At 39.9% G+C, this 25,502-nt stretch overlaps 1 protein-coding gene across 7 annotated transcripts; it reads right to left on the bottom strand.

Moving 5' to 3' along the window:
• Positions 1–924: 924 nt before the first annotated feature.
• Positions 925–13,322, bottom strand: LOC149404222 (uncharacterized). Of its 7 annotated transcripts, none has more exons than XR_016294168.1 (4): positions 4,482–4,897; positions 3,356–3,561; positions 1,720–1,868; positions 925–1,142 (listed from the first exon to the last, which is right to left on the bottom strand). XR_016294168.1 is itself a non-coding variant. In XM_089603184.1 (3 exons), the coding sequence occupies exon 3, from the start codon at positions 9,747–9,749 to the stop codon at positions 8,988–8,990; it is 762 nt and encodes a 253-aa protein (XP_089459310.1). In that variant the 5' UTR covers positions 9,750–10,928; positions 11,891–12,096; positions 13,017–13,322; the 3' UTR covers positions 8,976–8,987. The 7 variants fall into 7 exon arrangements, 3 of the variants coding, with proteins under 3 accessions (XP_089459310.1, XP_089459319.1, XP_089459327.1); XR_016294170.1 differs by having other exon boundaries at positions 3,356–3,540; XR_016294171.1 differs by lacking the exons at positions 3,356–3,561; positions 4,482–4,897 and adding an exon at positions 13,017–13,322.
• Between the last annotated feature and the right edge of the window lie 12,180 nt (positions 13,323–25,502).

Here is a 25,502-nt window from a genome sequence, read left to right as displayed (position 1 = left end):
ATATAGGTATGACCTAATGACAAGCAACAACGCAGAAAGCTTCAAGAATAAAACAACGAATTCTAGAACGTTTCCCATAACGACGTTGCTCGAGTTTATGCGATTCACACTCCAAACTTGGTTTTCCGATCGAGAAGAGATAGCGCACAAGTTGAACACAAAATTGACACCAACGTGGTAAAATGATCTTGCAAATCTAAATAATAAGGCACAGTACGTCAATGTGTATAGGCTTGGTCTATATGAATATCATGTCAAAGATGTAAGAGGTGATTTCGATGTAGACCAGATGGCGAAGACATGCATATGCAGACTACCACAACAACTGGCCACCCCGTGCGAGCATTCCATCGCATCAGCCCAACATCGAGGCATCGATGTGTACTTGTTATGCAGTCACTTTTATTTGAAGGAGACGTGGATTGAAATGTACATGGAAGTCATATATCCAGTTGGCAATAAAGAACAATGTAATTTTCCGAATGAGATAAAAACAATATGAAGGTTGCGGAATCAGCTGAAAAGAAACAAGCCAGTCGACCGAAGAAAAGTGAACAAGGAAGAAGAATGATCAATTCATACACATCTCAAGGTGAAAAGGTAGTTATCCACCGAAAATACGGGAAATGTGGTCGTAGGGGACATAACAGAACGACATGCATTTAGAGGGATTGAAGAAGGGTTATTATTTTTAGAACTTTGAAGTTTATTTTGTTTTCAAAACTTATAAGTTTAACGTTTAATTGACTTATATGTTATTTAAAAAAAAACTTTAGACGAATAGTTTTTTTTTTAACTTTAGATGAGTAGATGTTTTTAAAATTTTGAAGTTTAACGTTTATTTGACTTATATGTTCATTTTCTTTAACAACTTTAGACAAGTTGTTGTTTTAATTTAGAAGACACATTCGATCAATACTCATCAAACCAACTTAATAGTATGTTTATAAGTTACTTTAGTTCATACATAAAATATTAAAACAATTCGATCATTACAAAATCACGGAACAACCATTCCATAAAATAATTCGACGCACCATTTCCTCCAGAATGTTCTTATGTTCGCACTTTCAAGCATCTCGAACGATTCCTTCACTAGTATGTGCACGTCGTACTTAGCTGCAAACATCCCGTAATCACCGCTACAAATAAAAAAGATACAAACAAGTTATTATCAAAAGTTGTTAAACATGTTTCGAACAAGTTACTATATAAAAAAAATTAAAAATGTTTTGAACTTGTTATTATTAAAAAATTTAAACATGTTTTGAACTTATTATTAAAAAATTTAAACATGTTTCGAACTTATTATTAAAAAATTTAAACATGTTTTGAACTTATTATTAAAAAATTTAAACATGTTTTGAACTTGTCAAAAACATTTGACATGTTTTGAACAAGTTATTAGAAAAAAAATTTAACACGTTTTGAACTTATCAAAAATTTATGACATGTTTTGAACTTGTCAAAATTCTAAAAAAACTTGTTATTATAAAAAAAAAATTAAACATGTTTTGAACTTGTTAATATAAAAAAATTTAAACATGTTTTGAACTTGTTAATATGAAAAATTTAAACATGTTTTGAACTTGTTGTTATTTAAAAAATTTAAACATGTTTTGAACTTGGTATTATTAAAATATTTAAAATGTTTTGAACTTGTCAAAACAATTTGGCATGTTTTGAACAAGTTGTATAAAAAATATTAAACATGTTTACCTTTCAACACATTGTGGGATCGTCTGATCGACTAGCCATGTCAAAGGATGGAATAAAATTTCCCCTTCATTTAGCTCCCAATACGCCATACGATGGTCGTTAAAGAAACCACTTAAGTCCATAACCCTACGTAGTGCTCGAATCTAATTCTGCACGATTATAAAAACATAATATTCTTATTAACTACAAATGTTAATTGTCACGACCCGCGACCTCTCGTCGGCGGCTCACGGGCCGAGACGGTTGGGTTACGTCTCAGATCTCAACATCAACATATATATATATATATATATATATATATATATAACAATATATCTCATATCAACATAATTCGAATAAATACCCATAATACTCATAACGCTTATATTAAACGTGTTACGATGATATATAAGTGTTATAAGTGGTTATACGAAAAGCTGGGTAAATTTTTCGCGTTTAGAGTTTAGGAATTAGAGCCTTATATCGACTCTTATTTATACACAAGCTCCCGAATTTTAAGTATATATACGAGGGATAGTTTGGGGATCATAGTTTACGGAAGGGGTTCAACAAAATATAGATATTATTATAGAAGGGTTTGAACCCGGGAGAGTTCCAATTAGCCCAAAGGTCAAGAGATACACGTCCGGTCTTCATCTTCGACTTCTTTGTTCACATTGGCGCCTTGCCCTTCTCTACATTACCAAGGGTCATAAAACTATGAGTCGATTGACTCAGTAAGTGGGAGTCTAACCTAGAAAATAAAGCGACTAATGCCATGTGATAACATGGGACGTGCAAACAGGCACATAAGAATGCATGGATGCAAATCTAACAAGTTCTAGAGCATGACTCGTGTGCACACACTCTAACTAGTACTTGTCGTCTTTAAGGTTACACACATCCCCCGCTATAACCTCTAGAACGACAAGAGACCAGCCTTAGACTTCGAGCAGCAGTCGTCCGGTGGCCTAAGAGTTTTAACATCTGTCTGGGATCCACTAATGGTACCAATTCATTCGACGTCGGCGCCACCCCCAGGTCCTCATAGCCCGTCAAGGTGCATTCTTAAGGCCTTCATAGCCTGGCAACAAGGTCGGGTACGACTCTTGGTCGACTCCCCGAGATATGAATACTCAGCGCCATCCCCCAGGCCCTCATAGCCCGTCAGGGTTCAATTCCTTTTGGTACCATCGACACATCAATTCTTTAGGGTTCGGGTACTCTGTAGCATTCAGAGTACACACCTATGCTACTTACAGGAGAGCGACTCGGGTTAAATCCCGAAAGAATTATCATTTCCCTTTTATGCTCGTTAGTGTTTTAAGTTGAAGACTCGGGATATGACTCCTGGTACTTCTACCCTCGGCTCGAATCCGAGAGTCTAACATGCTCTCCTGTCACCTCAGATCTAGCTAAACTCTATGGTTAGCAGAGGGATCTAACTACAACAAAGTAGCAACGTGGCTGGTTCAAGTTAGCATTTGAACCTATGGGTATAAACCCAACTAAATTTTCCAAAAAGAGTGGCCGAAACCTTAATCTTTGGTGTTTGTGTCTTTTAAGGCTTTTCCTACTCTTTTAATTATTAACACGTAAATGCACGTAAACAGGATTATTCCCTTGGTAAGTAGTTGACTTATGTCTCCACACTTACCTGAAATAGCTCGACAGAAAGTTCGACGACTTCCAGCGATGTCTTGATATTAACGCTCTCCGTGATACTTGACACTTGTCGAAACGTCAAAAGAAGAGTTAATCGAGCTTTAATTTTGATAACTCTATTCTTGAAAACTTCAAAATCCGGCTTCGTCGCCTTTGACTCGTCCGGTTCCCGCTAGTCTGTCAAAATCTGTCATCAATCTACGGAATCCGACATCGAGTTAATTCCTTAAATCCAACTCTTATCAATTTCTAAAATTCCAAATCCGACATCTCGACTCAAAAATCCGAGCCCAACCAAGTCGACAACCGAACACGAAACCAAACTAACTTGTCACAAAATCCTTAGACTCGTCATTAAATCCACATTTCAAATTCAATTCTCAAATCAATTCTCACGTCTCAAACAAGTCCAACATAAGCTCCGATTCGAAATCTAAAGCATGGCAAAGAATTCCAAACCAAAACAATTCCGGAGATACAATGAGCAATCCTACAACCAAACGAGCTCAAACGCTCATATCCATATTCAAACACAAGGCACATAATCGGACTGGTTTGGACAGTGACTGAAAAATGCATCATAACTCGAGCTATACAACTCGAAATCCAACGATTCCAGTTTCAGAACGTAACTAACTTCCGTACCTTTCTAACGATATATTATAAGCCCACATATGACCAGAATAGCTATCTCAAAAACAGCCCGCAATATTGGGTCGCTGTTCTGGAATTCAGCAGTTCACAGCTTTAAATACCAGATTTCAAAAATTCATAACTCTTTAAATACTCCACGGATTATTACGTTCTTGGTCATTTTAGAAAGCCCATAACATCTACTTTCCAGGAAAAATACTAATAAAAATAAAATCATAACACATCGGACTGCCCACGTCCGTTTTATCACCCTATCTGAAACATATTCATTTTCGTCCAAAATCAAACCCAATCCAAGAATTTCATGCTCAATCATCAAATTCATCTCATAATCAACAACAATCAAGCTCAAGGAACACTTAAAACCAACCAATTTCATAAGATTCAACTCGGATTCAAAAACCCCCAAAAATGGATCTATGAACCCTAATCATGAATCAAACCAAGGAGAAGAAATTCCTTACTTTCAATCACGAAATAAGCTTCTCCGGTCCTTACTCAACCCTTCTCTGGTGGTCACGCTCGCTCCGGTGTCCACACAACTCACGGCGACCTCGTTCTTCCTCAGCTGGAGCGCGCGGCGATGGAGAGCTCGGCCGACAGCGCGCGAAAAGGAGAAAGGAAGGAGAAGAGAGAGAGAAGATGGCGGTGAAGGTAAGGCTTGGTGAAGCTTGAAGATGGCCGAAGCTTTTGTTGCTTGAATTTTTTTTTTCTTCTTTGTTATCCTTTGCAGGTGATCGCGTGAAGAAGGAGAAGAAGAGAAGATATATCACGTGAAGAAGAAAGAAAGAGAAGAGAGAGAGTGGCCGAAAGTGATAAGGGAAAGAAATGATAAGATTTCCACGTGGCAGCTCAAACTTATCCTATTATTCACAAACCACTCTCTTTTCCTTGTTTTCTTTCAAATGGGTCCCTTAAAATCATCACAACCAAGTCCTCTTCATATAAATATTTAATTAAACCCATAAACGAAGGGATTATAATTATATGATTCGAACCGAGAATTTTCTCGTTCGTTCTAAATTAATTAAAATATATTTAAGGTTTCTCGGAATTAATTCTCGTTCTTGAGAATATATTTCTTAAATTAATTTCCAGAATATTTCCTCGGAAATAATTTATTAGTCGAGATAAACTCGATAATTCCTTTATTTATTCCGAGATTTCTCATTACCTTAATATATTTTAAATTAACTCGAGAAACTTATACGTCCATCATTCACTCAATAACATAATTGTAACAAACGGGAGCCCGTTTATTTTATTTAAATTCACAAGTCAAGCGTTACAAAAGTTTGTGTACTACAATCTCTACCCCTTTAAAAGAGTTTCGTCCTCGAAACTTAGAACAAGGCAGGGTATTTCTTTTGCATTTCGCTCTCAAGCTCCAAAGTAGCTTCTTCTGCGGAGTGTTTCTTCTACAGTACTTTGACTAGAGTTATAGTCTTATTCCTCAAGACTTTCTCTTTGCGATGTAGGATTGCAACAGCTGGTTCTTCATATCTGATGTCAGGCGAAATTTCAACCTCTTGATCTTGAAGTACATGTGAAGGATCAGACATGTATTTCCGCAACATCGATACATGAAACACATCATGAAGGTTGGACATAGACGGCGGTAGGGCTAGGCGATACGCTGCCTTGCCTACTCGTTCCAGAATTTCAAAAGGTCCAACATATCTCGGGCTGAGCTTTCCTTTCTTCCCGAATCTCATGATACCACGCATCGGGGAAACTTTCAAAAAGACTTTCTCTCCTGCCTCAAACTCTAGAGGTCTTCTACGCTTATTTGCGTAGCTCTTCTGACGACTTTGTGATGTCTTCATCCGGTCTTGAATTTTCTTAGTCGCTTCGGTGGTCTGCTCGAGCAATTCAGGCCTGATGAACTCGCTCTCACCAGTTTCATCCCAATGAACTGGAGAGCGACACTTTCGCCCATAAAGAGCTTCATAGGGTGCCATCCCAATCGTCGCTTGGTAACTATTATTGTACGAGAACTCTACCAAGGGAAGATAACGACTCCACGAGCCGAGGAATTCCAAAACACACGCTCGGAGCATATCTTCTAACACTTGGATCGTGCGTTCACTTTGGCCGTCGGTTTGGGGATGAAAAGCAGTGCTGAATTTCAGTCGCGTCCCCAAATGTTGTTGTACACTCTTCCAAAATTTGGACGTAAAACGACCATCACGGTCAGAGACGATTGAGCTAGGAACTCCATGTAGACGGACAATCTCTTTGATGTAGAGTTCAGCAAGTTTATCCACGGTGTGAGTAGTCTTGATGGGCAGGAAATGAGCTGATTTGGTCAACCTGTCGACAATGACCCAGACTGAGTCGTGACCAGCTGTGGTTTTTGGCAAACCTGACACGAAATCCATCGTTATCTGCTCCCACTTCCACTGTGGAATCTCAAGTGGTTGCAGCGGTCCAGCTGGTTTTTGATGCTCTGCCTTAATTTGTTGACAAGTTAGGCACTTCTGAACAAACTCAGCTACATTTCTCTTCATTCCTGGCCACCAATATACCTTTTTCAAGTCTTGATACATCTTTGTCACACCTGGATGTACCGAATAGGGTGTCTCGTGAGCTTCTACCATCAATTGCTTTCTGACTTCCTCGTTGGATGGTACACAAACTCTTCCATTGCACCATAGAACCTCGTTCTCATCCAACTTGAAGTCACCCTCTTTACCGTTTTCAGCCTCAAACATCTTCCCAAGAAGATATTCGTCTGCGTACTAACCATCTTTGATCTGTTCCAGCAACATCGGGCGTATGCTGAGAGCAGCTAATCTCCCAGTGATTAGCTGAAGTTCTAGCTGCTGAACATCGTCCTTCAGTTGAAGAGATGTTTCAACTAAACTTGCTAAGGACGCTACAGATTTCCGGCTAAGCGCATCTACGACTTTATTTGTCTTACCAGGATGATAATGTAAATCAAAGTCATAATCATTCAGGAGTTCCATCCAACGTCCTTGGCGCATATTCAACTCCTTCTGAGTGAAGAGATACTTTAACGTTTTGTGGTCTGTATAGATGTCACAATGGACTCCGTACAGGTAGTGTCGCCATATCTTGAGTGCAAACACTACAGCAGCAAGCTCTAGATCATGGGTAGGATACCTGGTCTCGTAATCCTTCAGCTGTCGTGAGGCATAAGCAATGACCTTTCCATGTTGCATCAAAACAGCACCCAAACCTTGCTTAGACGCGTCGCAGTAAATAGCGAATCCATCAACTCCTTGTGGAATGGTGAGCACTGGAGCGGTTGTCAGCCTGTTCTTGAGCTCTTGGAAGCTCTTCTCACAGGTCTCGGTCCAAAGCAACTTCTGTCCTTTACGGGTTAGTTGGGTTAGGGGCATGGCCAACTTAGAGAATCCTTCCACAAACTTCCTATAGTATCCAGCAAGACCCAAGAAGCTCCTTATTGCAGTGACTATCTTTGGCTGACTCCACTGCCTCACGGCTTCCACCTTAGCAGGATCTACCATGATACTAGCGCTACTGACAACATGACCAAGGAATACTACACGTTCCAGCCAAAATTCACACTTCGAGAACTTGGCATATAGTTGTTTTTCCCTCAGCCTGCTTAGCGCTAGCTCTAGATGCTGCTCATGCTCTTCATTAGTTTTCAAGTAAATTAGAATGTCATCGATGAACACGATCACGAACTTATCCAGAAAGTCCTCAAATACTCGGTTCATCAGGTTCATGAACGATGTCGGCGCGTTAGTCAATCCAAACGACATAAGTAAGAACTCGTAATGACCATATCGAGTGCGAAAAGCAGTTTTCGGGATGTCTTCATCTCGAACCCTCAGCTGATGATATCCCGAACGCAAGTCAATCTTCGAGAACACTGTCGCTCCTGACAGTTGATCAAAAAGATCGTCGATCTGCGGCAACGGATACTTGTTCTTGATCGTCACTTGGTTCAATCCACGGTAGTCAATACAGAGCCGTAAAGAACCATCTGCTTTCTTAACGAACAAGACCGGCGCTCCCCAAGGCGAATGGCTTGGTCGTATGAACCCTTTGTCAAGCAACTCTTGTAGCTGCGTCTTGAGTTCTTTCAATTCTGCTGGAGCCATACGATATGGAGCTTTCGATATCGGAGCTGTGCCTGGAATGAGTTCTATGTTGAACTCAACTTCTCGATCAGGAGGAGGCCCTGGAAGATCTTTTGGAAAAATATCAGGGAAATCTCTAGAAACTGGAATCTCATGCAGCTGCAGCTTGACCGTCTTCGTGACGGCTACCACGCTTGCAAGGTAACCATCGCATCCATGATGCATCATCTTCATGGCCTTCAGCGCCGATACGATCGGAAAACTCGATTTCCGAGAGGAACCTTGGAACTGCAGCGGTCCAAGTCCTGGGTTCTGGAACGGAACCGACTTCTTTTGGCAATCTATGATTGCATGGTGGGTACTTAACCAATCCATTCTGAGGATTACGTCATAGTCCACCATTTCCAATTCTATCAAGTCTGCTTTCATTATCCGATCATGAACTCGGATTGCCACATCTCTATACCAGTATAATGACTGGTACTTTTCCCCAGAAGGCGTAGCCGTGACGAACGGGTACGAGAATTCCTTCTGATACTCAGCTAACTGACCAGACTTCCTAGATGCGATGAATGAATGCGTGGCTCCTGAATCTATCAATGTATATGCAGAGAAGGAATCCACGAAAATCTGACCTGTGACAGCGGTGGACGACCCTGCTCGCACATCATCTTCACGGATGGAGAAGACTCTGGCATTAGCTCTCGGCTGCTCTTTGGGTGCAGGGGTCTTTACTTTTGGATTCTCACATACCTGAGACAGATGACCCTCTTTCCCGCATTTGAAACATACCAACGCACGAGCATAACACTCTCCCTCGTGCGATCTGCCACACATTCGGCATACGGGCGACTGATTGCTTCCAGAGGTCCTAGGCTTCTTCCTAGGCGGCCCTCACCGTCCGCTATCTTCACGGCCTCTGTTCCGGTTCACCGACTGTGATCGGTTTCCAGAACTTCCCTGAGGTCGATAACTCGAGCCTTGCTGGGACCTCATTCCGTGTCCTCGCTGCGGCCGACTCTCCCATCTTGACTGGGATCTGAATCTTTTCCTTGATTCACTCTGCTTTGGGCCAGCAGCTTCAAAAGGTGTTGCAGCAATTGGTTTCGGTGCAGGAGTTCGATCACGCTCGCGCCAACCAGCAATCCGCAAAGCTCTTTGCACAGCGTTGGCGTAAGAGCGAGGTCCATCATCGCCGCTATCCACTTGGCTCACGATATCCACGTTGAGCCCATGCATGTACTTCATCTTCCTAGCCTGATCAGTAGCGACTAGGGAAGGAGCGAACCTTGCTAACGTGTCGAACTTTGTCGTATATTCGGATACTGACATTGAACCTTGTTGTAGGCTCATAAACTCGCGTACCTTGTTCGACAGGTTAGCTTCACTCAGGTACTTCTCATGGAACAGATTGAGGAAATGGACCCACGTCATTGAGTGGACATCCTCAGACGACGCCACCACTTCCCACCAGCCCCTAGCCTCATCCTCCAGTTGATTCACAGCGCAAGCCACTCTCTCGCTATCAGACAGCTGCATGTAGTTGAAGATCTGCTGCATCTTCTTGACCCAGTTCTCAGCTCTAGCTGGATCAACATGGCCATCAAACGTCGGAGGCTTCTGCTTACGAAACCTCTCGTATACCGGCTCGCTCATAGGAGGAACGACGTCAGGAATATGGAAGTTGAGCTCCTCAAGAGGATCCACAGGCACTGGCGGTGGATTAACTAGTCATTCTCCTGGAACTGGAGGCGCTGGGTGCTGCTGAGGCGGCGCATTCAGCCTCGTTAAGAGTTCTGCGATCGTGCGATTCTGCTCTACCAGCTGCTGCGCGAACCTTTGATTCATCTCATTTCTTTGGGTCGCGTCAGCAGCTTGTCTTCCAGCGTGCGTCTGATCTCCGTGAGATCCGCCGTTGTAACATTCTCGGCATTAGACGGGTTTCGTCTAGGGCCCATGCCTGCTCAATTCTATACATGGAAGAGGGCATGGCTAAAATCCAATTCACAACATCGAGAATGCGAGAAAAGAAAACATATCGACACACGATCCTAACTCAAAACGAGATCTCATAAACATTTCTCACATCTACATCAAGTCAAAAAGATATGCACAACCTGCATTCATGCATCAACTACTCACATGTCACATGGTAACTAACGTTATCTACACAAATCTACAGACTCCCAAAAAGAGACTAGCATTTCCCGAGGCTTAGTCAAACGAGTTTCAAAAAGGGTAATCATGTCGCTACCTACTAACTATCTGCGTCCTATAAACAAGGCAACAGTAAGCTCAGCATGATCCCACAATCCGTACCAAAAACGTGTATCTCAAGTCTACAAAAAAGGCTAAACATGGGCTCTGATACCACAAAACCTGTCACGACCCGCGACCTCTCGTCGGCGGCTCACGGGCCGAGACGGTTGGGTTACGTCTCAGATCTCAACATCAACATATATATATAACAATATATCTCACATCAACATAATCAGAATAAATACACATAATACTCATAACGCTTATATTAAACATGTTACAATGATATATAAGTGTTATAAGTGGTTATACGAAAAGCTGGGTAAATTTTTCGCGTTTAGAGTTTAGGAATTAGAGCTTTATAGCGACTCTTATTTATACACAAGCTCCCGAATTTTAAGTATATATACGAGGGATAGTTTGGGGATCGTAGTTTACGGAAGGGGTTCAACAAAATATAGATATTATTATAGAAGGGTTTGAACCCGGGTGAGTTCCCATTAGCCCAAAGGTTAAGAGATACACGTCCGGTCTTCATCTTCGACTTCTTTGTTCACATCGGCGCCTTGCCCTTCTCTACATTACCAAGGGTCATAAAACTATGAGTCGATTGACTCAGTAAGTGGGAGTCTAACCTAGAAAATAAAGCGACTAATGTCATGTGATAACATGGGACGTGCAAACAGGCACATAAGAATGCATGGATGCAAATCTAACAAGTTCTAGAGCATGACTCGTGTGCACACACTCTAACTAGTACTTGTCGTCTTTAAGGTTACACACATCCCCCGCTATAACCTCTAGAACGACAAGAGACCAGCCTTAGACTTCGATCAGCAGTCGTCCGGCGGCCTAAGAGTTTTAACATCTGTCTGGGATCCACTAATGGTACCAATTCATTCGACGTCGGCGCCACCCCCAGGTCCTCATAGCCCATCAAGGTGCATTCTTCAGGCCTTCATAGCCTGGCAACAAGGTCGGGTACGACTCTTGGTCGACTCCCCGAGATATGAATACTCAGCGCCATCCCCCAGGCCCTCATAGCCCGTCAGGGTTCAATTCCTTTTGGTACCATCGACACATCAATTCTTTAGGGTTCGGGTACTCTGTAGCATTCAGAGTACACACCTATGCTACTTACAGGAGAGCGACTCGGGTTAAATCCTGAAAGAATTATCATTTCCCTTTTATGCTCGTTAGTGTTTTAAGTTGAAGACTCGGGATATGACTCCTGGTACTTCTACCCTCGGCTCGAATCCGAGAGTCTAACATGCTCTCCTGTCACCTCAGATCTAGCTAAACTCTATGGTTAGCAGAGGGATCTAACTACAACAAAGTAGCAACGTGGCTGGTTCAAGTTAGCATTTGAACCTATGGGTATAAACCCAACTAAATTTTCCAAAAAGAGTGGCCGAAACCTTAATCTTTGGTGTTTGTGTCTTTTAAGGCTTTTCCTACTCTTTTAATTATTAACACGTAAATGCACGTAAACAGGATTATTCCCTTGGTAAGTAGTTGACTTATGTCTCCACACTTACCCGAAATAGCTCGACAGAAAGTTCGACGACTTCCAGCGATGTCTTGATATTAACGCTCTCCGTGATACTTGACACTTGTCGAAACGTCAAAAGAAGAGTTAATCGAGCTTTAATTTCGATAACTCTATTCTTGAAAACTTCAAAATCCGGCTTCGTCGCCTTTGACTCGTCCGGTTCCCGCTAGTCTGTCAAAATCTGTCATCAAACTACGGAATCCGACATCGAGTTAATTCCTTAAATCCAACTCTTATCAATTTCTAAAATTCCAAATCCGACATCTCGACTCAAAAATCCGAGCCCAACCAAGTCGACAACCGAACACGAAACCAAACTAACTTGTCACAAAATCCGAAGACTCGTCATTAAATCCACATTTCAAATTCAATTCTCAAATCAATTCTCACGTCTCAAACAAGTCCAACATAAGCTCCGATTCGAAATCTAAAGCATGGCAAAGAATTCCAAACCAAAACAATTCCGGAGATACAATGAGCAATCCTACAACCAAACGAGCTCAAACGCTCATATCCATATTCAAACACAAGGCACATAATCGGACTGGTTTGGACAGTGACTGAAAAATGCATCATAACTCGAGCTATACAACTCGAAATCCAACGATTCCAGTTTCAGAACGTAACTAACTTCCGTACCTTTCTAACGATATATTATAAGCCCACATATGACCAGAATAGCTATCTCAAAAACAGCCCGCAATATTGGGTCGCTGTTCTGGAATTCAGCAGTTCACAGCTTTAAATACCAGATTTCAAAAATTCATAACTCTTTAAATACTCCACGGATTATTACGTTCTTGGTCATTTTAGAAAGCCCATAACATCTACTTTCCAGGAAAAATACTAATAAAAATAAAATCATAACACATCGGACTGCCCACGTCCGTTTTATCACCCTATCTGAAACATATTCATTTTCGTCCAAAATCAAACCCAATCCAAGAATTTCATGCTCAATCATCAAATTCATCTCATAATCAACAACAATCAAGCTCAAGGAACACTTAAAACCAACCAATTTCATAAGATTCAACTCGGATTCAAAAACCCCCAAAAATGGATCTATGAACCCTAATCATGAATCAAACCAATGAGAAGAAATTCCTTACTTTCAATCACGAAATAAGCTTCTCCGGTCCTTACTCAACCCTTTTCCGGTGGTCACGCTCGCTCCGGTGTCCACACAACTCACGGCGACCTCGTTCTTCCTCAGCTGGAGCGCGCGGCGATGGAGAGCTCGGCCGACAGCGCGCGAAGAGGAGAAAGGAAGGAGAAGAGAGAGAGAAGATGGCGGTGAAGGTAAGGCTTGGTGAAGCTTGAAGATGGCCGAAGCTTTTGTTGCTTGAATTTTTTTTTTTTCTTCTTTGTTATCCTTTGCAGGTGATCGCGTGAAGAAGGAGAAGAAGAGAAGATATAGCACGTGAAGAAGAAAGAAAGAGGAGAGAGAGTGGCCGTAAGTGATAAGGGAAAGAAATTATAAGTTTTCCACGTGGCAGCTCAAACTTATCCTATTATTCACAAACCAATCTCTTTTCCTTGTTTTCTTTCAAATGGGTCCCTTAAAATCATCACAACCAAGTCCTCTTCATATAAATATTTAATTAAACCCATAACCGAAGGGATTATAATTATATGATTCGAACCGAGAATTTTCTCATTCGTTCTAAATTAATTAAAATATATTTAAGGTTTCTCGGAATTAATTCTCGTTCTTGAGAATATATTTCTAAAATTAATTTCCGGAATATTTCCTCGGAAATAATTTATTAGTCGAGATAAACTCGATAATTCCTTTATTTATTCCGAGATTTCTCCTTACCTTAATATATTTTAAATTAACTCGAGAAACTTATACGTCCATCATTCACTCAATAACATAATTGTAACAAACGGGAGCCCGTTTATTTTATTCAAATTCACAAGTCAAGCGTTACAAAAGTTTGTGTATTACATTAATAACCATAAATAAAATTTTACATACCTCCATCATCTGGTTGAAATCGTTCTGGTTACCCGTCGTCTGGACGAGGTCCTTCTGGCAATCGAGGACGGTAATGGTCCACTCTTCGAAGGCAATGAAGGTTCTTGAAGTTGACGACGAATAAGATCTGACGAGCAACTGTCCATGGCAATACTTCGGTGTCTCTGTACCCAGTCATCGGTGTAAACACCGCCTTAATATCACATTCCACGGACTCGACATCCCTCCCCAGTTCGATGGGCCTTCTTCTTGTTCATTTCTTCCTTCACGTATCGGTCGTACATGTGCTGGACCCAGCGACAATCTATGATTCGGATATATTGACGATATCCGTCGAGTGGTCGTTGCCGAGTCCGAAGCATGCACAGAATGGCATCAATATGCTGCAAAATAACATACATATAAATTTACTTTAAAATAAAAGAGAATGCAAATTATAACATATAAGTATTCATTCAACGTACCGAATCGTGTAGCCATCTCCTGGACTCCAACAACACTATGAAGAAATCAGGATCAGTGTCGCGAGTCTTGAGGCGAACATAACCCAAGAATTTGTCATTATATTTCGACGTCCGCATCCACTTTACAAAAGGATTAAAATATTTATCCTTTGGTTCTTTCAATGGCTTGAACGCACTGAGACGCTTTTTGGCGTACTTCGGTTTCGTCGAATTTGTGAATGCATCCCAATGTCTCGTCTTCTGTCGCAGCTGCTGCTCTTTCTATGTCGGAATTTTTTTTTGTGGCTCTCCGCGTTTCCTTTTACGCAGTGTCGTGAGTGGAAGTTGCTTGTTCGGAATGTCTCTTGAACGACGAGGACTCAAAGACGAAGAAGACGGCTTCGGGGAAGAAACTAGGGGCTTTTTTTGAAGACCGCTTCTGAGAAGACGACAGCCTTTGAAAAGAAGATGGCTTCGGTGATGAAGATGGCGGCTTAGTCGAAGCTCGCTCATGAGAAAGAGGAGGATGAGGAGGAGTACGGCGACGACGTCGCGACCCTTCAGCTTGGGTCATAGGAACGTCACCCCCAGGCAAGCCCGTAACATTCGTGAAGACGATGTTCAGCCTCTCCCACATGCGAATCTGGAAGTAAAAGTCACAAAATATATGAATTTCGTAAGAAAGTAATGCAAAAGACCGACAAAGAAATTAAATTTATATTAAATACATTTAAACCTAGTCCCGCCTTATTCTCTTGATTCTATGTCCGTTCGTGTTCAATGCGTGTAAGACCATCCCTTGTGATTTTCTTAGTTCTTCCCACATATCCCGCGTTATTATAAACGGCTCGGGAACTTTGGGCCGAGTGGCCGCTTCGGGAGCGGGATACTCGGGAAATTCGGCACGAGGAAAAGGTGCAGGGCGAGCACTCGGACTAGGAAGACGAAGACGAGGAGTGACTGACACATGTTCTTTGTCGGAATCTTCATCAACTACGATGACATCGGCCTCCTCCGAGACAGACGCTACTTGATCGATTTCTTCATCAATAGTACGCGGCTCTGTCGCTTCTTCTCCCTCGACGTCTATCGGACATAGACTTTTCTCGTCTGCCTCTCGAGGAGAGCGAAAAATTGTTTCTATGTTGCCCTTGGTCTCAGAATCTGAAGAACAGCCACCTACAAAACCAAATAAAATCATTCATATTCCAATGTTAGTGACATAAATTTTATTCAAGTTAAGAGAAAAAAAGTTACCTTTTTTATTCAAAACAGTCTCGATGTCTTTGCCCATGATGACAACGTTGCTGGACCATGAATGCATCATGGGCACTCGAATACCGTGGCTTGAACCGAATCTCATCCCGATCTTTGGGATAGCCTCGTACGCCCAGTAATGAAGGGTATGCAAATTACCCGTCAACGTGTACTTCGCCTCTTTTTGAGCCACATCCGGCTTTTCCTTCAACCTCTTTTGCAACGCCTCCTGATAGTGCTTCAAGTTCACCGAGAGGCTGGAATATGTCTCCGCGCAACTGATATTTCCCCACGATATCCTGAAGAAGAACGGCAGGTCTTCAATGATGTACCCAAATTTCTACCACCTTTCTTCGATCGCTTTGTTGGCCGGATGCCCAAGTAGATAGCCAAACACAAACAGACAAAGACCGAGCTTGAATGCATCATCCAGACTCTGACATAGTTGAACGCCGTTACTAATGCACTCAACTTGTAACTGGTAACTCCGTTCAGATGCTCAGTGATCAACATGTCACTCGTGCGTTGGTCTTGTTCATTCTTAGATGGACCGCCTTTGTAACCCAACCCACAGATAAGGGAGTATTTGAGTCGTCCGAATCTCACTCGTTTTCCGCCTATTCCAAACTGTATCTTTCCACATGTTGTTGACTCGATTTTACGCTGAAGAAGAGTATGGACAAGCACCGGAGAGAAACCGAGTTCGGTCTCCGTAAAAACTGCTCGAACGGAGTGCGACTACTCGATCTTTTATCTCAAGATCATCAAATCTGTTAGGAATTCTTTCCCACAAGAGATAATAAATAAATGATTACTAAATAGAATAATGGTTTACTTTATTAGCATCATATGATTAGTTGGTTGAGGTCTGAATATCAGAATCAATAGCGACTATCATCCATAGCCTCCGTATTAAACTGAGTCACGTGCTGGGCACCTGAATTCGGGCAGTATTGCTAAAACATGGTCGATGACTGATACATGCCTGGATAACTGTGTCTAAATTCATATATGTGGAACAATAATGACGGTTGATCACGACGTGCGAGCATTCTACAATTGTCGTAAGTGTACGACCCGGACAGACTTGGTTGTAGATGTGTCATTTATGTACCATTACAGCACACTAACCGGGGTCGCTATGATGGTCACAGTGAGACTTGATCTAAATCTTGAAGTGATCATGGACACTAGATCAGGTTACCGAACTCTTTGACTCATTCACTAAAAGGCTACTATCATGCTAATCACAGCATATGTCTTGGGAGTTTCGGAGCATGATTCGAGTAGGAAGTGGTTGATAGATACTGAATCCAGCCTTCCTGAAAGAAGTTCCATGTTCACTCACCTAAGGGTTGATTCCACAACCGATAGATGGCCGCCACTTCCGAAGTATGTACGTTCGGAAGAATCTTTAACTGGGGAAGCAACAGTGCTTAATGTATATATGTATCAAGAAAGGTATAATGGATTAATTGACCTTTCTCGATACGAGTTGAACCTGGAGGATCTTGATCACGTACTGACTAGATCAGTGGACACTTGTCACAATGAGTAAATATAATTCTAGTATAAAGGAGAGTTCAATCATGGCTTACCTAGGTGGAGTCTGACCAAGATTAGACAAATCGGTGTAGAAAAGAGAAAAGACTTTTTCGTATTTTCATTAGATTTTTTAAGCTTCTATTACTATGTCCATACTCCTCAATTCGGCTTCGATAAGATGAATAAAGAACCTCTAATAATAATGTGTTTCATTATTATAATCTCACAAGATGTAATTGTGATTGACCGCATCAATTTTGAAATATGAGTATTTGCATAATTAAATAATTATTTATGGTCGTATTAATTATTTATTGTTTGATCAAGTAAATAATCAATTACTTATTTGTTTATTGTTGGATCAAGTACATAAATAATTAATTGGGTTTTGAGCAATTGGGCCTTGCACAACAAGAGGTGGACGAATTTTAAGAAGATTTGGGCACAAGATTTGCGCCATATCCCCTTGGTCGTGTGCCTCTAATTTCATACATGCCATATTGGTAGTTACCAATATTTTCTCTTTAGTTGTTAAAATAAAGGAGAGAGAAAAATATTTAAAAGGAAATAAGATATTTTAGTTTATTCTCTCTCATGAATATTAATGAGAGAATAATATTTAAAAGAAAATAAGATATTGTCCTTTATTCTCTCTCATGAATATTAGGAGAGAATAATATTTAAAAGGAAATAAGATATTTCATTTATTCTGTCATTAATAAATATTCTATATATTTAAACAGAAAATAAAATCTCATAGATATTGATCTGATGGCGAAGAGAGAAAGTAGGATTCATGAGATGAGATCCAATGGCCAAGCTTTGATTCACTAGTGTGAACACAATAAAAGGAAACAATATATTTTGGAAACTACCAAGAATATATCATTTGCACTACTATTAATAAAGGGTTCATGAGAAGAGAAAATTCATGCTTTCTGAATAGCAAATTTCGTCCAACTCCTCTAGTGTGGCCAAATTCTCTCTCTCTCTCTCTCTCTCTCTCTCTCGCTCTCTCTCCCTCTCCCTCTCTTTCTCTCTCCCCTTGGAATTTCTCTATTCCGTTCTTAGAAAATAAGAGTGAGATCTTGAAGCAATATTTGTTTCTTGATCATGTGAGATTGAAGAGTGTGGTCCCATGCCGTATTTCTTTATTCGTCCGAAGTTTACGTTTCTGAAGACTACGGTGTCATCAAGAGAAGTACAAGGATCTAAAAGCTTGAAGAAAGAGATCAATGCGTTCAAAGACAAGGATCTGAAAGCTTGAAGAAGGAGATCAAGGCGTTTGACGAAGGATTGTGAAAGCTAGAAGATTCTGTTCGTGAGCCCAATCCGTAAGTTCTCTATGAGTCTTGTTCTTTGATCTTATTGGTTGCTTAACATGTTTGAATGCTTTCATCATTTTAGTAGTAAAGTAAATCTAGATCTTGTTAGATAACCATCCTTTTAATTCTCTCTTGTTAGTGTAATTAATGTATTCCGCAACTTATATGGTTATCAAGGTTAGCACATAATCCCGATGAGTTGTATCGGAGCAATCATTTGTGTCCGATACCCCCCCCCCCCCAATTTCCTCACAAGTGGTATCGGAGTGACTGTTTGTGTCTGATACCAACCCTGTATTGTCCAACAAGTGATATTAGACCGATTTTTCGTGTCTGATATCCTACGTGTTTCACCAACAAGTGGTATCAGAGCGATTGTTCGTGTCTGATACCACCTCTGTAATTGCAACAAGTGGCATCAGAGGGATTGTTCGTGTCTGATACCACTCGTTCGTTTCCCAACAAGTGGTATCAGAGCGATTGTTCGTGTCTGATACAACCTCTATTTCTCTAACTAAATTCTTTCTTATGATCTTCAAGATACCAGTCCCATCGTACATGATATGACCCGAGAAAGGCACGTTGTAGATATACTTCAAATCGTCCCAAAAAAACAAAAAAAAAATCAATCAGAATTATAGAGCATCGTAAGGTATCGTACATTATTGTATAGCATCGTATGGTATCGTACAACATCGTACGAAAAAATAATATGAAAAAAATTTAAAGGCGTCGTATGTATTGTGTCATATCGTACAGCTATATGAATTTCATCGTACCACATCGTATATAATCGTACGGCATCAAACGTTTCATTAAGTTCATCGTATTTCATCCCCAATTTCAAACCCTAACTTTCTAAATCCGATCCAAATCAGCCAAAATCAACACAAATCAGATAAATACTAAGTCTTAATACATATTCTAACTATTTCCAATGAGGTTTAACAAGAAATTCATAGAAGAATTCACCTTTTTCGTCGTTTTGAGAGCTCGGGATTTTTGGGCTCCACCACCGCCGGAATTCGAAGCTTGTCCATTGTATGCCATCGCATCACGTCGTATTCCGTCATACAACATCGTCGGGTATCGTATGAAATCGTACGAGTTGTTTTTTTGGGTTGAGAGAGAGTGATATATCGAGTGAGAGAGAGGCAATGAGAGGGAGAGTCAAACAAATTCAAATATTGATCAGAGGGGCATATTTGTCCACTTTTTGTCCAAAAGTCCATATTTGGATATTTTTAGAAATTAGGGTTTAATCTTGATATTTAATCAAGTTTTAGGTCTAATTAATGAAAATTCTCATTCAATATATATGGTCGTATATCAACAAAATAATTAATGAATCATGAGTTGACACCTAAACAATTCTATTCAAGAGTTCCAAAGCAATGAAACACAAGCATTTTTTTTTTGTTATAACTATTAACTATTTATTTAAAGCATTTTAGTAAATATTATTAATGTGACAGTCGACGGTATTTTCCAAATAAATTCATGATCCATTCATGAGTTGATACATTTAAAGGTTAACCCTGATTTCAGACTTAAAAGAGGTTTGAAGCTCAAAACTGATCTAGAACTTATTTCTAAAAAAAACGTTGTAGACATATAATTGTGCTAGTTTAACATATCCATATTAAAGGTGTACAAAAATTGACAAAAATAAGTCAAACCGATAATCAAATTGATATTGAACAGAAATTCAATAGTATGTCATCAAACCAAAAATTTGCTTCGATCAACCAGACCCATTTTATCAACATGATCGCTTATGATCACTTTTGGATGTCCAAAAACTCGATGGTCAGTTATCTAACAAAAACCACTTATTCAGATAACCAGTTTTGAGAAATAGATAGCTACTTTTAAAAATTGATTTTCAAATTAGATATTAGTTTTTTAGATTCGATTAACTAAAAATTTGGACAACCGAATTTTGGTATTGGACCAATTTGCTCTAATTATTTGTTAAAAAAAATGGAAAACGAACTTTTTTGTGGTGACTTTTAAGCAGGCCAAAACCAAACTGAATGGAACTGATTTCGGTCCCAACCCATATAATAAATCATAAGAATAAAATTTCGGACTTAAGACTTAACAAACATTTGTGAATACCATTAACAGGGGATTTACATATTAGATCCGAATATAACGGGTGAAAACCATGACCTAATTCTATGACCGAATCATGTTGATAATTAAGAAAGCATAAATCAATAGCGGAAACGAACTTGATGAATCCACGATGGTTGGTCTTCTAGATCAACACGTATACCCTAAAGAGCCCTTTGTTTCTCTCTTGTTTCACTCTGACGATAGGATATCATAAATTGACAAGTTAGTACGTGTGACCTAGAGACCAGCCGTATGTATAGGCAGCCATTAGGTTAACCTAGCGGGCTTCCTCTTTTAGCCCATCACAGAAATAGATGCTATATTGGTCTAAACATTAAAGGCACCTATTAGATACATTAAAGCCCAATACCTTTACACCAAATTAGATCACTTTCAACGGGCTATCTTTATTAACAGTTCACAACACATAATTATTTAACATATAAACCCAATGTTGGAGTAAGGATCTAAAATGTTGGATTAAAGATCCAACAATCTCCCACTTGGGCTATCTGTTTAACCTTATAATTATGTATCGTAAAAATAACTGAAGGAGCTTAACTTTACTTTAATTACAAAAATGTATCTCATAACGAATCCGGTCCATCAGCCATACAACATAGAATCTGTTGGTGATCATTCACCTCATCATAACCATGCAGAATATATTAGTTATGCTACTTAGCTAATTAATTAAGGTTATTTAACAAGATCTAGATTTATTTAATTAATATCAAACCGTGAGACCAACTATCAACCAACCAAAACAAATAGACGAGTTATCTGAACACTTACGGGTTTCTCCTCAAGCTTCTGAAACGGGTTCACCTTCTTCTTCTCGTCTTACTCTCCAATCTTTGAGCTCCGATCTGATCTCCGAGATATCAGTGAATCTCTTGGATCTCCTTTGATGACATCGTAGTCTTCCGAAACGTAATGTCCGGACGAACAAGAATACAGTGTGGGCACAAATAATAATAATAAATAATAAATAATACAGCTGTGAGATTGTAATAATAATAAAATAATATTTATCTTTATCATTACTAGAGAGTGCTTGTCTGCCATAGTCAGGGCCGAATCAGTGACTATGGACTTAGTAACAGAAGCTCCTACAAATTCGATTAAAAGACGAAATAGTCCTTTCTCTTTTCAATGGATTCGTTCAATCTTATTCAGTGTTCCACATAGTAATCCAAGACTGCAGTCTCCTTATTACTAGAATTAAACTTACTCATCGTGAAGAGTGTCCAATTAATCTAGTTAGCTCTTGATCAAGATCCTCCAGGTTCAACCCGTATCGAGTAAGGTCAATTATTCTGTTATACCTTTCTCGATACAAATATACCGTAAGCACCGTTGCTTCCCTAGCGAAAGAGTCTTCCATACGTTACTTACTACGAAAGTGCTAGCAATCTATCGGTTTTGGAATCAACCCTTAAGTGAGAGAACATTTACCTTCTTTCAGGAAGGCTAGATTCCATATATGTCAACCACTTTCTTCTCAGATCACATTCCAGATTCCCAAGACATAAGTATCCCAGAGTCTCAGTAGCCTTTAACAAATGACTCAAAGAACTTGGCGATATGACCTAGAAGTACATGATCACTTCGGGATTTAGATCAGGTCTCGATGTGACCATCATAGCGACCGTAGTTAGTGTGTCGTATCGGTACTTTAACGACACATCAACAACCAAAGTCTATGCAGGCCGTACACTTACCACAAGTGCAGAATGCTCCCACAAAGTGATCAACCTTCACTTGTGTTCCACATATATAATTTTAGATACAGCTATCCAGGCATGTATCCATCATCGATCATGTTTTAGCTGACCGCCCGAACTCAGATGCCCAACATGTGATTCAGTTTAATGCGGAGGCTATGGATGATAGTTGTTATTGATTCCGATTCAGAAAACAACCCACTAATTATATGATGCTAATAAAGTAAACTTATTATCCAATTCAGTAATCATTCACGTTTATTTATTATCTTCAGTGGGGAATATTCCTAATAGGATCGTGAAGTGGATGTGTAGTATGGAAATTTCATGTTATGTGACCTCAACATGCCTATTTTCATTTGGTCCTCATTAAACCTTAGTGAGATCAAACCATATACTGAAAAAAGGAGTCTAAATAAACCAAAACTTTATTTCCGCAGAAAACCTCAATAATCATAAATAAAACCAAACATGTCTATAACATAAAAGCACTAAAATAGCAAACAATAAACTCCTACTGGAACTGAATATTCTGAGCTGAAATTGAACCAATATGAGCAGTGTGCTCATGAAACACTTTGGGTGGTAGTCCCTTAGTAAGCGGATCCGCAATCATGGTGTTTGTTCTGATGTTCTTGATAGACAATGGTTTACTCTGAATTCTTTCTTTCACGACCAAGAACTTGATGTCGATGTGCTTCGACTTGTTAGAAAATAACCGGATTGGTCTTTCAATACCATCTTCTATGCGTAGCCCGATGATAAAATTCTGCAACTATATCCCTTGATTAGACGCCTCACATCAAGCTACAAATTCTGTTTCCATGGTAGAAGATGCTATAAGAGACTGTTTAGCACTCTTCAAGGAGATCGCACCTCCAGCCAACAAAAAATATAGCGTGATGTAGATTTCATGCTGTCTTGGTATACAACAAAATCAGAGTCAGTATACCCAATGATCTCGATCTGATCTTACCTTCGATATGTGAGCATGTAGTCTTTTGTTCTTTGTAAGTGCCATGGGACCCGTTTAGCTGCTTTTCAATGGTCCATACCTAGGTTGCTTACGTATCTGCCCAATATTCTAGTAATGTACGCAATGTCTAGACGCGTACAAACCTGACCATACTTCAAACTTCCTGCAGCCGAAGCGTATGGAATATTTTGCATTTCCTTCTCTTCAAAGTCATTCTTAGTGCAGACTGAGACTGAATTTGTCTCATTTAGCCACAAGGGTATCACCTGGTTTACATTCCTGCATGCCATATCTTTTTAGAACCTTTTCGATATAGCTCTTTTGTGATAATCCTAGAATCCCCCGAGAGCGATCTCGAAATATCTGGATTCTTACTACAAAAGAGACGTCACCAAGATCTTTCATCTCAAAATTATTAGCTAGAAATCTCTTGGTTTCGTCCAGTAAGCCTATATCGTTGATGGCAAGCAAAACGTCATCAACATATAAAACCAGAAAAATACATTTACTCCCATAGAACTTATGGTATATACATTCATCCACCAACTCACCAAATTTGAAATACCATTGTCGAGATGCTTGTTTCTTAAGAATTCCCGGAGAGCGATCTCGAAATATTTGGATTCCTAATACAAAAAAGGCGTCACCAAGATCTTTCATCTCAAAATTCTTAGCTAGAAATCTCTTGGTTTCATGCAATAAGTGTTAGGAATATTGCCCACTGAAGATAATAAATAAACATGAATTATTATAGAATTGGATAAGAAGTTTACTTTATTAGCTTCATATGATTAGTGGGTTTTTTTTAATCAGAATCAATAACAACTTTCATCCATAGCCTCCGTATTAAACTGAATCACATGCTGGGCATCAGAGTTTGGGCGGTGAGCTAAAACATGGTCGATGATCGATACATGCCTGGATAGCTGTATCTAAAATCATATATTTGGAACACAAGTGAAGGTTGATAAATATGTGGGAGCATCATGCACTTGTGGTAAGTGTACGGCCTGGACAGACTTCGGTTATTGATATGTCGTTTAAGTATCGTTATGAACACTAACCAGGGTCGCTATGATCGTCACAATGAGACTTGATCTAAATCTTGAAGTGATCATGGGCTTCTAGGTCATATCGCCGGGTTCATTGACTCATTTGTTAAAGGCAACTAAGACGTTGGGATACTTATGCCTTGGGAATCCGGAATGTGATATGAGAAGAAAGTGGTTGACAGATACGAAATTCAGCCTTCCTGAAAGAAGGCCAATGTTCATTCACTTAAGGGTTGATTCCAAAACCAATAGATTGCTAGCACTTTCGTAGTAAGTAACGTATGGAAGAATATTTCGTTGGGGAAACAACGGTGCATGGTTATGATGAGATGAATAATTGCCTATTATAAGCCTATATCGCTGCTGGCAAGCAAAATTCATCAACATATAAAACCAAAAAAATACGCTTACTCCCACAAAACTTATGGTATATACATTCATCCACCAAGTTCATTTCAAAACCGAACGAAGTAATCACTTTGTGAAATTTGAAAAACCATTGTCGAGATGCTTGTTTGAGTCCATAGACGGATTTCTTAAGTTTGCAGACCAAATAATTTGCGTCTTTGGACACATAATTTTTTGGTTGCACCATATCGATTGTTTCCACGATGTCACCATTGATGAACGCGGTCTTCACATACATCTAATGTAACTCAAGATCAAAATGCACCAATAATGCCATTATAATTCTAAAAGAGTCTTTCATGGAAACCGGAGAGAAAGTCTCTCCATAGTCGATGCCTTCTTTCTGTGTGAAACCTGTTGCAACAAGAAGAGCTTTGTACCTTTCCACATCACCTTCCGAATCCCTTTTGGTCTTAAATATCCATTTGCAACCAATGGATTTCGGACCTTCTGGTAATATTACTAGTCTCTTTTTCCTTCATAGATTTCATTTCTTCATTCATGGCATCGATCCACATTTGAGAATCAAAACTTTTCATGGCTTGAAGGAAGTTGATAGGATCATCTTCCTTCACTCCAATATCATCCTCATGTTCTTGAAGAATTACAACATAATCATCTGGTATTGCACTTCTTCTTTCTATGGTGGATCTTCATAAGGGCATATGTTCTTGAGATGGTAGAGTTTGTTCTTCTGGAACAATTTGTTGAGCAAGGAGTTCCCTCATATTGTCTCGAATTGGGTCTTGAACAATGTCCG

This window comes from Urtica dioica, chromosome 2, assembly GCF_054948205.1.
Source record: "Urtica dioica subsp. dioica isolate 48M chromosome 2, U.dioica_male_clone48M_v1_H2, whole genome shotgun sequence".
Lineage (NCBI taxonomy): Eukaryota > Viridiplantae > Streptophyta > Magnoliopsida > Rosales > Urticaceae > Urtica > Urtica dioica.
Note: the sequence above shows the minus strand (reverse complement) of the source record. Positions and strands in the feature narration are given on the sequence as shown.